General features: G+C 44.7%; 1 protein-coding gene across 2 annotated transcripts in view; it reads right to left on the minus strand.

The window, feature by feature from the left end:
• Positions 1 to 903: 903 nt before the first annotated feature.
• Positions 904 to 15,380, minus strand: part of ADAMTSL1 (ADAMTS like 1) — a 467,116-nt gene continuing 452,639 nt past the window's right edge. For both annotated transcript variants that reach the window (XM_057549050.1, XM_007176787.3), the window contains 3 exons: positions 5,427 to 5,536; positions 4,417 to 4,637; positions 904 to 2,891 (listed from right to left, as the gene is read on the minus strand). In XM_057549050.1, coding sequence (XP_057405033.1) covers positions 2,785 to 2,891; positions 4,417 to 4,637; positions 5,427 to 5,536 — 438 coding nt within the window. In that variant the 3' untranslated portion in view covers positions 904 to 2,784. The remainder of the gene's footprint in view (positions 2,892 to 4,416; positions 4,638 to 5,426; positions 5,537 to 15,380) is intronic.

The raw sequence follows: 15,380 nt of genomic DNA on the forward strand, positions 1-15,380 counted from the left end.
CGAGGTCTGCTGATAGATAGGGTCATAAATGAGATGATTGTCAAAGATAGCACTAAGCCTCAGTTTGTGCATATCTAGCTCCTCTGGGTTCACGGCCCCCAGCTTCCCACGCAAAGCTGAAAACTGCGATTCTTCCATTTTAGCCAAACTCATATAAGTGACTGGGAACCAGCCTCACCACCCCCCTGCCCAAAACAAGATAGGAAGGCTGAGCTTAATAGAGACTCGGACGACAAGATTTAAATAAATAAGCTGTATTATCTGTACAAAAAATATAAATAGAGCCTTGTGTTTTAGAGGAGGAAGTGCCTCCTTCCACATTCTTCAGCAGCCCTAATAATCTTCTGGTGCTGCTGAGTCACAATTCACAGAACAAACAGTAAATGTACATTCATCTCATGCAAGGAGCACGCTGCTGCCCACCCCAAAGCTCGGTCCTCCAAGCTCGCTCTGAAACCTACCTCCACCTGCTACAACCCGACACGTGGTGGAGCTGGAGGACACCTGCTATTTAGGAAATGGAAATATTGGCCACTGGTTTTCCATAGCTATTGAACTAGAAATTATCAACCACATTAGTAGTAGTATGGAATCTGCCTTCCACATTCCATGCATAACTATTGTGCCACAAACGAATCCCCTCTTATTGCCCTGTCATCCTGTGCTAGCTTTTACAATGTATTCTGTACACAGCGAATGGATCCAGAGTTAAACATCAGGTTCTATTAAAAATAGGAACAATACAATAATCACCACCGAGTTTACAGGAACACAACTGCAGGAAGTTAATAAAAAGTCCCCCAAATATTTTGGTTTTTTTTCTGGAAGACAATGTACAATTATTAATATTGCACTTTTTTATACAGGAAATCCTAATAAATATTCACAAAAGATATACAGACATAGAAAACATTCTCTTTTATTTTAAATAAACATTACACTGATTTTTAGGAACATGATTTCTTAGAGCCCATTATTGTGGTGAGGAAGAAAGAACTGCCTTAACTGTCCATAGCTCACCTGGGGAGGACAAAGCATAATGTCTCCCCCACTAACTTGTACTTCCAGGCTGGCTAGAAAATGCAGCCCTGATGTCAGTGGTGGCCCCGGGGTGTATGACGTTTTGCGAGTCTGTATGTGAGGGGGCGGTTTGGCTGAGGGCTGAGTGACTCCGGCCACCCTGCTCTGCCCCAGCTGCTACTAAATGGTGGCCACTGGGATGGGGGGGGCGCAGGCCAAAATCACTCGCCCCCCAAACCACTCTGCTGAGCGAGAGCTTTCATTGACAATGAGCCACCGTGTCCCAGATTTTCAGTTTTGCCACTTGACTTTGCTGCAGCCATGTTACTGTAGCTGACGGGCATTACTGGAGTGTGTATGCTGCTTTGCCCACTGAGTTAGCAAAACCAATGTATATTAATTCTGGTAGAGTTCGTAGTCTTTCACTGTGTGGAGGGAATGGGTTGAAAAGCCTTTGAGGACCGTCTGGGAAGCTTTAGTTACCCTTTGGCTTTGCCTCTGTGCCCCATCGCCCCGCCCCGGCCTGTTGTCTGAATACAGGGGCAGCCGTCACCGTGCCCCGGGAGGGGCCCACGCACGCCTGCTGTTCCACCGGTGCCCCGGTCGCTCTCATCTGATGGATACTCTGGCAGCTTGAATAGTGGGTTGGTTTTTGGCCAGCTGACCCCAGTCCTTGGCCCTCAAGTGGAGCAGTAAAAACCATATAGGCAGGAAACCCAGCCTACTCATGAGCGAAACACCCTGGCCCAGGTCAGCAGTTCGTTCCGGGCTGGGGAATGCTTGATTCGGAGACGCCAGGGGTGGCCTGACTGCACAGCGAAGCCCCGCCGTCTCACCAGCTCCGCCATGGGGGCACGGGCAGAAGTTCACTGAGTGGCTCGCTCGGGGACCCCTCGCTGCCGCAGGGAGGGCATACCTCCTGCACGTGGCCTGGTCCCGTGCTGAGCCCAGAGCTGAGCACCGCAGCACCCCCCCACCCCCACCCCGAGCCTGCACCGGTACACCAGGGACTCGGGCTCGGGGTTCAGAGCCTCGTGTGGCGGCCCGCTCGCTCCCCCGTCCCCTTCGCTCCCCCTCTCAGGAACACGCACAGGCTTCTTTGTGCTTCTGTCCCTTCCTTCCCCACTTCGTTTTCTGCATCGCTGTGCGCTTTAGGTCTACTTGGATGGGCTCCCCTTGACCTCCGCCGTGTTTTGAGTTCTCACTGCTCTGTGCCCCCCACTGGGAGCGCTGAGTCCTGGGCTGGGTTCTCAGCACGGATGGTGTCCTCCCTCCCCTGCCTTAACCATCTCCTGCCAGGAGAGATGCTGTTGGTTGTCTGGAGTCAGTACCACTGCTTCACAAACCCTCTGGCACCCACCCCTTCTGTCTCTCTCTCCCGTCTGCCGTTGGCTCCGGCTCCCTGCTGGCCCCGGGGGGGCTGCGCTGGCCTCTTCCTAGGTCTCTCTGGGACCCAGGTTTGGGAGGGAGCTGGCTCTTCCAGGGAACTCTTTCTGTCTGGCCCGGCCTGCTCTGCAACCTCCGTTAGACCTCCGTCCTTGTCCTGTCCCCTCATTCTGTCCTCCAGCTAACTGAGAGAGAAGACATGCTGGGGTCCTCATGTCTGGGGAGGGGGAAGGGCAAGGGAGGAGGTTGATGAGGGTGTGTGTGGTGGAGGTGGAGGGGGGAAATAAATAAATAAAACGAAGAAAGCTTAAGTTCTGTCCAAGGTGGTTGCGTGAGTCCTCCGTGCTGCCAGGGTAGCGTTCTCCCCGCGTCCTGTCTTCACGCTTTGCCGCAAGTTCCACAGCAGCGAGATTTGAACTGGCTGAGTTGGCAGAGTTTCAGCTGTTTCACCTTCTCACAGTACCTGGTGGTATCTCTGCACTCCACTGGGAAAGGGGACAGAAAGGAGAGGTGAAACGGAGGCTTGGTAATAGCCGTGGCCACTGGGTGCCTCCTGGGGTCTGCCTTGGGCACCAGGCGCCCGTGCTGGAGGGGCCACCACTGTCCAGCACCCCTGGGCTGGCCTTGCTCCGGCGGAGCTTGGCCATTTGCTCCCCAGGCTGCCAACCATGGGGGCGGCCCGGGCTGCGGCTGGGGGCCGAATATTGGGGCTCTGCGGCCTTTCTGATAGCCCCCTTCCTTCCCGAAGGCGCTCGGGACCGCCTCACCTCCTAGGCAAGGTGGCCTTTTCCCATGGCGTTGGAGTATCTGACTGACGCTCTTCCTCCTTGAGATGGTTCCCGGAAGGACTAAATTCTGCTCACTTCGGGGTGGTGTGCGAGTGAGGACCTGCCTGGTGGCTTCATCCCCTGTAACATTGAGCCCTCCTTGCCCCCGTGAAGCTTCACTTGCTCGTCCTCTCTCCCGAGCCTCTCTACTCCTTCCCCTCACCGTGCCTACCAGAGCGCCGTGGCATCCTAGTTCAGCACTGGCACAGGCTGATGGGTCTTTAATACTGGCGTGGATTCGGGCTGTGGACATCTGTGGTTAATACAGTAAGTCTGAACTACTTTCATGGAACAGTGGTCCTGAGTGTGGGGAGCTGACAAAGGTGGGTCAGCATCACACAAGAGGACACGGACAATCCCACCCCGTCTAGAAAAAGGACTGGCGCTGCTGGCCGACATGGCATCTGCTCAGCGTGGGGAATCGGAGGCTCAGTGTGGCCGTTTGTGGGGGAAACTGCACAGCAACATTTAAAAATTCCCTTTTCTTTGCTTCATGCTTTGTCTCCTTCCCTGTGGAGAAGCACCTCCAATTTGTTTTGGGTCCAGAGGAAGAAAAAAAATAGATCCTCGCCCAATGGGGATACAAATGCTGGTGTTGGGCTAAGGAGGAGGAGCTAGACTCGAGGGAAGAGGGAGTGAATGAGTATCAGATCGCAGGTTTGGCTCCTGCACAGACCGGTGGGTGCCCACGGGGCTGCGAAGGAGGGCGGGGGTCGGCAGGTCCTCGTTCTGGGAGACGCAGAGCCGTGATGGGTGCAGGGCTGGCTGAGCGGGAGGTGCTCTGTGTGCTGCTTGGGTGCAAACAGTGCTTCCTCCCCAAGAGCCATTGTTTAGTTGTCCCCTCTGGGTACCAGCCGAACTGCTGTAGGTGAGCTGGAGGCTGGTTTCATCCAGCACTTGGCCAAAAGCACCTGGCTGTCGCAGGGGCCGGGATGGAGCCCTTGGGCCACACCCAGCCATCTCTTGTGGCCTGGACACGCGCACATATATCCCTGCACGCACCTTTGCTCGCCCGCATGCACCCACGCACCCTCTGAAAATACACAACTCCAGCCCTAGCTCAGGATCCTTGGGAAAGCTGGTCCACTGCCCTATCTATGCTCAGGCTCAGTTCCGGGGATTGCCCGCCGCACCTGACGCCTCGTGGGGAATCTGCAGAAGGCTCTGTGGGGTTGGAACGTACTGTTTTCACACGGGGTGACGTTGCAGCGCTGCCAGTTGGTGGGCCGGGGCCCCCAGGAGCACAGGTGCTCGGGCACCGCCTTGCTGGTGCGGGCGTGCACGCACTCCACGCGCCGGGACTGGAAACCGTAGTTGCCGCAGGTCGCCGTGCACAGGCTCCACAGGCTGACCCTCCAGTGTACGCCGCAGGCTTCGGACCAGCAGTTCTGGGTGCTCATGGGCCTGTGGTAGGAGGGTGGCAGGATTAGGGCCTGCCTCTCCGGGGGCTGAATCAGGGGAGCGGATGTGAGAACAGTGCTGGAAACCCCCAAATCTCAGGTATCCCTGAGAACTCCCAGCGCTGCCAGCCCTGGGTTCTGATCTCTGCTCTGTTACTGAACGGCTGTAGGGTCTCGGAAGACCCCTTCCTCTAACTGGGCCTCTGTCTGCTCATCTCTGCAATGTCCGTGTCACTGCATGACCTGAGAATGAGCTCTACCAGGGTGGGGGCTGGCAGAGCCGCTCTCAGGGGCTGGGACCTTAGCGAGGGGGGTGATGAGCCCTCTCCCCAAGGGAAGGAAGGATGACAGGGGCTGGGGGCTGGAGAGGAGTGGTAGGCTGAGACCTGGGGACAGGGCTCTCAGCATAGCTTCTAGAGGGAGGTGGACAAGAGTGAGAGGCTGGTGGAGCCCTTGGGGTCTGGTGCCCACTTTGTGGACCTGGCCTCCTGCCCGCCCTGTAGCCAGCACGGGTCTCCTGTGCCACCAGGCCTCCTCAGGGGAACAGCGTCCTCTGCATTCTCTCTCCGTCTCCGAAAGGGGAAAGCCCAGCCTGGCCCATTCAGTAAGCACGAGGCCACCACTGAGCCATCTACCTTTAGGAGGCCAGTGACCTGGGGAGAGTGGAGGTGAAAGGGAAGAGTGTCTGACCGCTGGGACCATGGAAGGTGGGAGGAGAAACGTTTACTTGCCACCATCTTTCCGTGCTTTTGACACAGGGCCTGGGAGAAGGCAGTCCATGGCTCTCTCTTACCTCGGAAGGGTGCTGCACTGCTCTGATGGTAAGGTGATGCCATCCCGGGTCTGGCAGAAGACTTGTCTGTGCTGCACGGCGAGGCGAGGCCCGACGCAAGGCCCGTTGCACTGGGAAGCAGAAACAGGTGACATACACGTTAGCCAAGTCACAGGACAGGCTGCAATGCCCAGGCTGCGTGGGGCAAAAGATCCTTGTGCAGGGGCTTGTTTGAGGCCCTGAGATCATTTATCTTGCCCCTCTTTACACCAACTTAAAGGATACCCACCAGCACATTTTTTCTTAGTCCACAGTGGGAGGGTTAGCTTTGCCGTGGTCTGTGAGTATTCTGCTAGCAAATGGCTAATGGCAGTATAGAGCCAGTCAGAGATGTCAGCCCCCTCCCAGAGCAACCGTATGGAAGGTTAATCTTGGCATAATGTACTAGGAATGTGGTGGTAAGCTTTAGAGTTGAACACCTCTCAATAAGCCCCCCTTCCCTCCTTCAGTCCAGAGGGTAATTTGGTTTATTGTTTTCTTGCTAAATTCATCCAAGTAACCAAATCCATGATTTCTTTCCTTTCTTTGGTTTCATTTTCTCCAGGATAAACCAAGGGTGGCTGAAGAAAAGTAGACTTAGGTGTGTATAGTTAGTCCATGCTCATGGAGATGGTTAAGCTCTCTCCAGGGTTGGCAGAGCCAGACTATCATGGCAAAAACCGCCACCAACGATGGTGTCTGTAAAATACGAAACATCTGCTATTTGAGTAGGGTAAAGGGACAGACATCCCTTGGAGGTCACTTTAGAGCAAGGGCTCTTAACTTGGAAGTATCTGGAGTCCTAGGGGTCCACAGGGGAGCTGTTGACCCTTAAAATTATAAGCAGAAATCCTGTTTTGTTTAACATTTTATTTATTTTTTTAGTCTTTGAGCCCTTCACCCATTATTCCCACACCCCACCCCCGCCTCTGGCAACACCAATCTGTTCTCTGTATCTATGAGCTTGCTTTTTAAAAAAAAAAAAAAAAAACATATTCCACATATAAGAGAGATCATATGGTATTTGTCTCTCTCTGTATGACTTATCTAACTTAGCGTAATGCCCTTGAGGTCCATTCATGTTGTCGCAAATGGCAAGATTTCATTCTTTTTGACCTTATATATGTGGGATTATTTATGATCTCTTTGTGTTCATCTTATTTGGAACCCTATGCGCTTCCTGGAGCTGGGTGTCTAGTTCCTTCCCCAGGTTAGGGAATCTTTCAGTATTTCTTCAAACAAACAAACAAACAGGATTTCTGCCTCTTTCTCACTTTCTTTTCCTTCTGGGACCTATATAATGCAAGCCCTTTAATCTAGCCTCATCACTTTTTTTCCTTCTCTGATTAGGTGAGTTCCACTGCCCTGACTTCTAATTCACTGAGCCTTTGTTTGCTTCATGTAGTCTGTTGTTGAACACCTTAACAATTTTCAGTTAATGTGTTCTTCAGCTCTGTGACTTCTATTTGGTACTTTTTAATATTTTCTATCATCACTTTGTTGAATTTCTCACTCTGTTCAGCCATCTTAATTAATTCATCCATGCTGAATTTCTAAAAGCTCTCAGGTAATGCCAATGTTATTGGTCCATGGACCACACTTTAAAGAGTAGCAAGGCTTGAGGCATTACAAATTACAGGGAACTGCTTGATCTCAAAATCCTTTTAATATAATTTTTTATAAATTTATTTTATTTTTGGCTGTGTTGGGTCTTCGTTGCTGTGTGCAGGCTTTCTCTAGTTGTGGCGAGTGGGGGCTACTCTTCATTGTGGTGCACAGGCTTCTCATGGCGGTGGCTTCTCATTGCGGAGCATGGGTTCTAGGCACGCGGGCTCAGTAGTTGTGGCTTGTGGGCTCTAGAGCGCAGGCTCAGTAGTTGTGGCGCATGGGCTTAGCTGCTCCGCGTCATGTGGGATCTTCCCGGACCAGGGCTGGAACCTGTGTCCCCTGCATTGGCAGGCGGATTCTTAACCACTGCACCACCAGGGAAGCCCCCCTTTTAATATTTTTGCATTGGTGATATATTGTTGGGATGTGATTCAAACTATACATGCCCACCAAACCTCCATATTCCACTCCTGTAAGAATGAAAATGATGATAATAGTTTCTGACAAGAAAATCCTTTTGGAAGAGTGTCATTCAAAGATCTATTCCTTCATCTTCCTACCTCTTTGAAGTCTTTGAAAACCATGCTGGTTTTAGTCTAAGTAGAACTAAGACCACCTTCTCAGTTCTAACAACCTGGCTTCATGTAATAATTCAACTTTCTTCTTTTAATCCAACATACATTTATGAGGCACCTGTCTTGGGTAGGGAATGTGTTCCACAAAAGCGTATGTGAAAGAATGATGGCAAAAACAGCCCTGGAATGTTTGCAGGGGAATTATATGAGAGGTAGAATTATAAATGTGGCTGTAAAACGTGTGCCAGATCATGAGAAATATTGTATGCTGTCTGAGGAGTTTGGATTTTCTTATGAATGCCACTTTGTTGGGGTGGGGGAGGGGAGGCACCTAGAAAGGTTTTTAAGTGGGAGTGTCACGATCAGAGTTACTCTTTAAAAAGATTATTCTGTCAGCAGTACAGTAATTGAATTGGAAAGTGAATAGACTGGAGAAAGTAATCTAGGTAACAAATTTTGCTGATCACAATGAAGGCACTGGGCAATAGAAATGGAGAGAAGATTCTATGAAAGTATGATTCACATGGCTTCAGTGGTGCCTTGACAGGGATAAAAGACAGGGAGGGAGCTAAGATGAGTCTCAGGTTTATGGACTGAACATAAAGATAAGAATTTGTTTTGAAGATGTTTTGTATGAGATGTTTGTGAAATATCCGAATATATATGTTCATTAAGCAGGTGGATATATAGATCTGTGACTTAAAAGAGAGCTGTGCTAAACACTATCCATTTGAAAGTCATCAGTAGACCAGTGGTGGCTAGGAGTCATAGGTAGTATAACCCAAGGGGAGGGAAGGCATGAGATGAAAAGGCTTAGGGCAGAACCCTGGGGGACACTGCAGGAAGAGGAGAAAAAAAAAGGAATTAAACTGCAGGAAAGGAGAAAAAAAAGAACTTAGAAAATGTATTCACAGAGACCAACAAAGGAGTTTCCAGAAAGGAAAAAGGGTCAGTAGTATCAAAATGTGTCAAAAAGAACAAACAAGATAGAGTAAGAATTGGCAGTACCCAGTGGAACTTGACTTATAGGCTGCACCGGTGACCCTGTGAGGGGCAGTTTCAGTGTGGCAGTTGGCACTGAAGTCAAACCAGCAATGAGTAGAGAAACAAATGAGAGTGGAAGAAATAGGGCTCCTGGAGACATATCACTCCTTCAAGAATTCCCAATTGTGGTCAAAAGACATCAGCAAAATGGCAGACTAGGTAGCTCTAAGTCCTCATTCACACACAGAAACATCAAAAAGCAACTGGAAACTGGCTGAACTAATCTTATAGGAATTCTGAAAAAGTCAAAGGTCTACAGCAACCTAGCAAGTGCCCAAAAAAGAAAAATCTACCTTCAAAACAGTAAGAAAATTTGTGGTGTTTTCCCTCATCCTTCCCCAGCATGGCAGTTTCCCCCCTCCATCTTTATTGGAGTATAATTGCTTTACAATGTTGTGTTAGTTTCTGCTATACAACAGAGTGAATCAGCCATATGCATACATATGTCCCCATATCCCCTCCCTTTTGAGCCTCCCTCCCACCCTCCCTACCCCACCCCTCTAGGTCATCACAAAGCATCGAGCTGATCCTCCTGTGCTATGTAGCAGCTTCCCACTAGCTATTTTACATTTGTTAGTGTATATATGTCAATGCTACTCTCTCATTTTGTCCTAGCTTCCCCTCCGCGCACCCCCCCCACCCTGCCGTGTTCTCTATGTCTGTGTCTTTATTCCTGCCCCTAGTTTCATCAGTACCATTTTTTTAGATTCCATATATATGCGTTAGCATACAGTATTTGTTTTTCTGTTTCTGACTGACTTTGCATGACAGACTCTAGCTCCATCCACCTCACTACAAATAACTCAATTTCGTTCTTTTTTATGGCTGAGTAATATTCCATTGTATATATGTGCCACATCATCTTTATCCAGTCAGTCATCTGTTGATGGACATTTAGGTTGCTTCCATGTCCTGGCTATCGTAAATAGTGCTGCAGTGAACACTGTGGTACATGTATCTTTTTGAATTATGGTTTTTCTCAGGGTATATAGCATGGCAGTTTTGGTCTAGAGGCAGCAGTAGCCCATTTTCCTCCCACCATCTGTAGGGAGCAGAGAAGATCCTATTTGCAGTGTGTAATGTACTATCCTGTCTGTCAGAGGGCTACCTGAAGGACTGGTCTCATCTAACTCAGGTATCAAGTGGCAGCCACTACTTGTGAAAGCTGCAAGGGGACTACAGACACTTGGGGCAGGAGATTACAGATGGAGACATGCAATAGACCACCTAAGGCCCTGGGGACAACCTGGGGTGAGACCATCTTGGAAATTAAGACATTCAAAAGCAGCCATATATAAAGGGGACTTCTGAAAGTCACAAGCAGGCCCAGGCAAGACATATGCTCAGGAAAGATCTGAGAAGACCTTAAGCTTTCATCTCAGGCTGATCCCAAGGTTCAGAGAACACCCAGTTAAGCAGTGAAGGTGTGCACAGGCACAGAGAAAGTATATTCAAAGACTGGGAGAGATGTCTGTTTTTTTCAATGCCCAATTTCCAAGGATAAATCATAAGCACTTCAAAGAAACAGGAAATCATGGCCCATGCAAGGAGGAAAGTGAAGTGGCAGAACCAGCCCTAAAGAAGCAGGGCATCAAATGTATTAAACAGAGACTTTAAAACAACCATCATAAACATGTTAAAAGATCTAAAGAAAAACATGAATAAAGAACTAAAGGAAATCAGAAAAAATGATATTAACAAAGAGTTAGTAATTATAAAAAGAAACTAAACAAATTTTTGAGCTAAAAAATGCAGTATCTGAATTGAAAATTTCACTAGCAGGTTTGAGTACACAGAAGAAACAATTAGCAAACCTGAAAACAGGACAATTGAAATTATTGAGTCTAATGAGCTGAAAGAAAAGACAATGGGACCAACATATACACATGTAGGAGTCCCAGAAGGAGGGAGAGAGAAAGGGGCAGTGAGATCATTTGAAGATATAATTGCCAAACATTTCCCAAATTTGATGAAAGATACAAATCTAAAAATCCAAAAAGCTCAACAAATTCCACATAAAATAAACTCAAAGGGAACCACACTGAGACACAATATAATGAAATTGTCTTACAAATAAACACAAAGAATCTTGAAATCAACAAGATAGACTCATCAGGTACAAGGGATCCTCAAACAGATTAGCAGATGATTTCTCAGCAGAACCCTTGCAGGCCAAAAGGTGGTAGTAGAATTATATCTTTAAAGTGCTGAAAACAAAACAAAACAAAACTATGTACCTAGAATTCTATATCCAGAGAAACTGTCATTCAGAAATGAGGGTGAACTTAAGATATTCACAGATGAGAGGGAGTTCATTACCACTATACCTGACTATAAGAAACATGAGAGACCCTCAGGTTAAAATGAAAGGATGCAAGACAGTAACTCCAAGCCATATGAAGATATAAAGATCGCCAGCAAATGTAAATACATGAGCAAATATAAAAATTGGTATTATACTTTTGGTATGTAACTCCACTTTTTATTTTCTATAGGATTTAAATGACAAAATGCATTAAAAATAATTATATATCTGTAAGTGGGTATGCAATGTATAAAGATGTAACTTTTATATTATTAACATATAGGAAAGGGGACAGAGCTCTATAGGAATAGAGTTTGTGTATGTGGTTGAAGTTAAGTTGCTACAAACTAAAACTAGATTGTTATACCTTTAGAATGTTATATGTAATTCCAAGAGCAACCACAAATTAAATACCTACAGACTATACTCAAAAAAACCACAAAAACCAAAACATCAGCTAAACACTAAAGAAGGCAGTAATGAAGGTAATGAGTGGGGGAAGCTATAAGATGCCTAGGACAAATAACAGTGGGAAAAGTAAGTCCTTCCTTATCAGTAATTACTTTAAATGTAAATGGAAAAAACAAGCCTCTCCAATCAAAAGGCATAGATTGGCAATCTATCTACAAGAGACTCACTTTATTATTTTTAAAGTATTTTAAAAATTGAAGTATAGTTGACTTACAATGTTGTGTTTCTGGTATACAGCAAAGTGATTCATATATGTATATATATAATTTTTCATATTCTTTCTTTTCCATTATAGGTTATTACAAGATACTGAATATAGTTCCCTGTGCTATACAGTAGGTCTTTCTTGTTTATCTATTTTTAAATTGTTTAATTAAAAAAATTTATTTTATATTGGAGTATAGTTGATTTACAATGTTGTGTTAGTTTCAGGTATACAGAAAGTGATTCAGTTATACATATACCCATTCTTTTTCACATTCTTTTCTCATAGGTTATTACAGAATATTGAGTAGAGTTCCCTGTGCTATACAGAAGGTCCTTGTTGGTTATCTATTTTAAATATAGCAGTGTGTACGTGTCAATCCCAAACTCCCAAATCTATCCCTCCCCCACCCCACCCTTCCCCCCTGGTAACCATAGGTTCGTTTTCTAAGTCTGTGAGTCTGTTCCTGTTTAGTAAATAAGTTCATTTGTATCATTTTTAAAGATTCCTCATATAATCAATATCATATGATATTTGTCTTTCTCTGATTTACTTGAGGTAGTATGATAATCTCCAAATGACATTGCTGCAAATGACATTACTGCTTTTTAATGCTGCAAATGATATTATTTCCTTCTTTTTAATGTTTGAGTAATATTGCTGCAAATGACATTATTTCCTTGTATATTGTATTGCTATAAACTTGATCACATGTTTGTGATCAATTTAAGAAAATTGAAATCATATCAAGCATCTTTTTTGAAACAATGCTATGAGATTAGAAATCAATTACAGAAAAAAAACCCCACAAACACATGGAGGCTAAACGATATGCTACTAAACAACCAATGGATCACTGAAGAAATCAAAGAGGAAAGCAAAAAATACCTAGAGACAAATGACAACAAAAAAACCCCTGACGATCCAAAACCTATGGGATGTGGCAAAAGCAGTTCTAAGAGGGAATTTTACAGCAATACAATCCTACCTCAGGAAACAAGAAAAATCTCATATAAACAACCTAACCTTACACCTAAAGCAACTGGAGAAAGAAGAACAAACAAAACCCAAAGTTAGTAGAAGGAAAGAAGTCATAAAGATCAGAGCAGAAATAAATGAAATAGAGATGACAAAACAATAGAAAAGATCAATGAAACTAAAAGCTGGTTCTTCGAGAAGATAAACAAAATTGATAAACCTTTAGCCAGATGCATCAAGAAAAAGAGGAAGAGGGCTCAAATCAATAAAATTAGAAATGAAAAAGGAGAAGCTACAACGGACACCACAGAAATCCAAAGGATCATAAGAGACTACTACAAGCAACTATATGCCAATAAAATGGACAACCTGGAAGAAATGGACAAATTCTTAGAAAAGCACAACCTTCTGAGACTGAACCAGGAAGAAATAGAAAAGATGATCAGAGCAATCACAAGTGCTGAAATTGAAACGGTGATTAAAAAACTTCCACCAAACCAAAGTCCAAGACCAGACTGCTTCACAGGCGAATTCTATCGAACATTTAGAGAAGAGTTAATACCTGTCCTTCTGAAACTATTCCAAAAAATCGCAGAGGAAGGAATACTCCCACACTCATTCTATGAGGTCACCATCACCAGGATACCAAAACGAGACAAAGATACCACAAAAGAAAGAAAATTACAGGCCGATATCACTGATGAACATAGATGCAAAAATCCTCAACAAAATACTAGCAATCTGAATCCAACAATACATTAAAAGGATCATACACCGTGATCAAGTGACATTTATCCCAGGGAAACAAGGATTTTTTCAATATCTGCAAATCAATCAGTGTGATACACCACATCAACAAACTGAAGAATAAAAAAACCATATGATCATCTCAATAGATGCAGAAAAAGCTTTTGATAAAATTCAATACCCATTTATGATTAAAACTCTCCAGAAAGTGGGCATGGAGGGAACCTACCTCAACATAATAAAGACCACATATGACAAACCCACAGCTAACACCATACTCAATGGTCAAAAACTGAAAGCATTTCCTGTAAGATCAGGAAGAAGACAAGGATGTCCTGTCTTGCCACTTTAATTCAACATAATCTTGAAGTCCTAGCTGTGGCAATCAGAGAAGAAAAAGAAATAAAAGGAATCCAAATGGGAAAAGAAGAAGTATAATTGCCACTATTTGCAGATGACATGATACTATATATAGAAAATCCTAAAGATGCTACCAGAGGAACTATTGGAGCTCATCAATGAATTTGGTAAAGTTGCAGGATACAAAATTCATACACAGAAATCTCTTGCATTCCTATACACTAACAATGAAAGATCAGAATGAGAAATAAGGAAACAATCCCATTTACCATCTCATCAAAAAGAATAAAATACTTACTTAGGAATAAACCTACCTAAGGAGACCAAAGACCAGTACTCTGAAAACTGTAAGATGCTGATGAAGGAAATCAAAGATGACACAAACAGTTGGAAAGATATACCATGTTCTTGGATTGGAAGAATCAACATTGGCAAAATGACTATACTACCCAAGGCAATCTACAGATTCAGTGCAATCCCTATCAAATTACCAATGGCATTTTTCACAGAACTAGAACAAAAAATCTTAAAATTTGTATGGAGACACAAAAGACCCCAAATGGGCAAAGCAATCTTCAGAAAGAAAAACGGAGCTGGAAGAATCACGCTTCCCGTCTTCAGATCATACCAGAAAGTTAGTCATTGAAACAGTATGGTACTGGCACAAAAACAGAAATACAGATCACGGAACAGGAAAGAAAGCCCAGAAATAAACCCACGCATCTATGGTCAATTAATCTACGACAAAGGAGGCAAGACTAGATGATGTAGAAAAGACAGTCTCTTCAATAAGCTGTGCTGGGAAAACTGGACAGCTACATGTAAAAGAATGAAATTAGAAGATTCTCTAACAAACACTATACACAAAAATAAACTGAAAGACTTAAATGTAAGACCAGACACCATAAAACCCTTAGAGGAAAACACAGGCAGAACAGTCTGACATAAATCACAGCAGTATCTTTTTCTATCTGTCTCCTAGAGGAGTAATCAAAATAAAAACAAAAATAAACAAGTGGGACCTAATTAAACTCAAAAACTTTTGTACAGCAAAGGAAACCATAAACAAAATGAAAAGAGAACCCACAGAAAGGGAGAAAATATTTGCAAACAATGCAACCCACAGGGATTAATCTCCAAACCACACAAACAGATCATGGGGCTCAATATTAAAAAAAAACAAACAACCCAATCAAACAATGGGCAGAAGACCTAATTAGACATTTCTCCAAAGAAGGCATACAGATGGCCAAAAGGCACATGAAAGGATGCTCAACATCACTAATTATTAGAGAAATGCAAATCAAAACTACAATGAGATATCACCTCACACCAGCAAAATGGCCATCATCAAAAAGTATAGAAACAATAAATGCTGGAGAGGGTGTGGAGAAAAGGGAACCCTCTTGCACTGTTGGTGGGAATGTAAATTGGTACAAGCACTATAGAGAACAGTATGCGGGTTTCTTAAAAAACTAAAAATAGCACTACCACGTTATCCTGCAATCCCACTCCTGGGCATATATCTGGAGAAAACTGTAACTCAAAAACATACACGCACCCCAATATTCATTGCAGCACTACTTACAGTAGCCAGGACATGGAAGCAACCTAAGTGTCCATCAACAGAGGAACGGATAAAG

The sequence above is a fragment of the Balaenoptera acutorostrata genome, chromosome 6 (assembly GCF_949987535.1).
Source record: "Balaenoptera acutorostrata chromosome 6, mBalAcu1.1, whole genome shotgun sequence".
In the NCBI taxonomy this organism is placed as follows: domain Eukaryota; kingdom Metazoa; phylum Chordata; class Mammalia; order Artiodactyla; family Balaenopteridae; genus Balaenoptera; species Balaenoptera acutorostrata.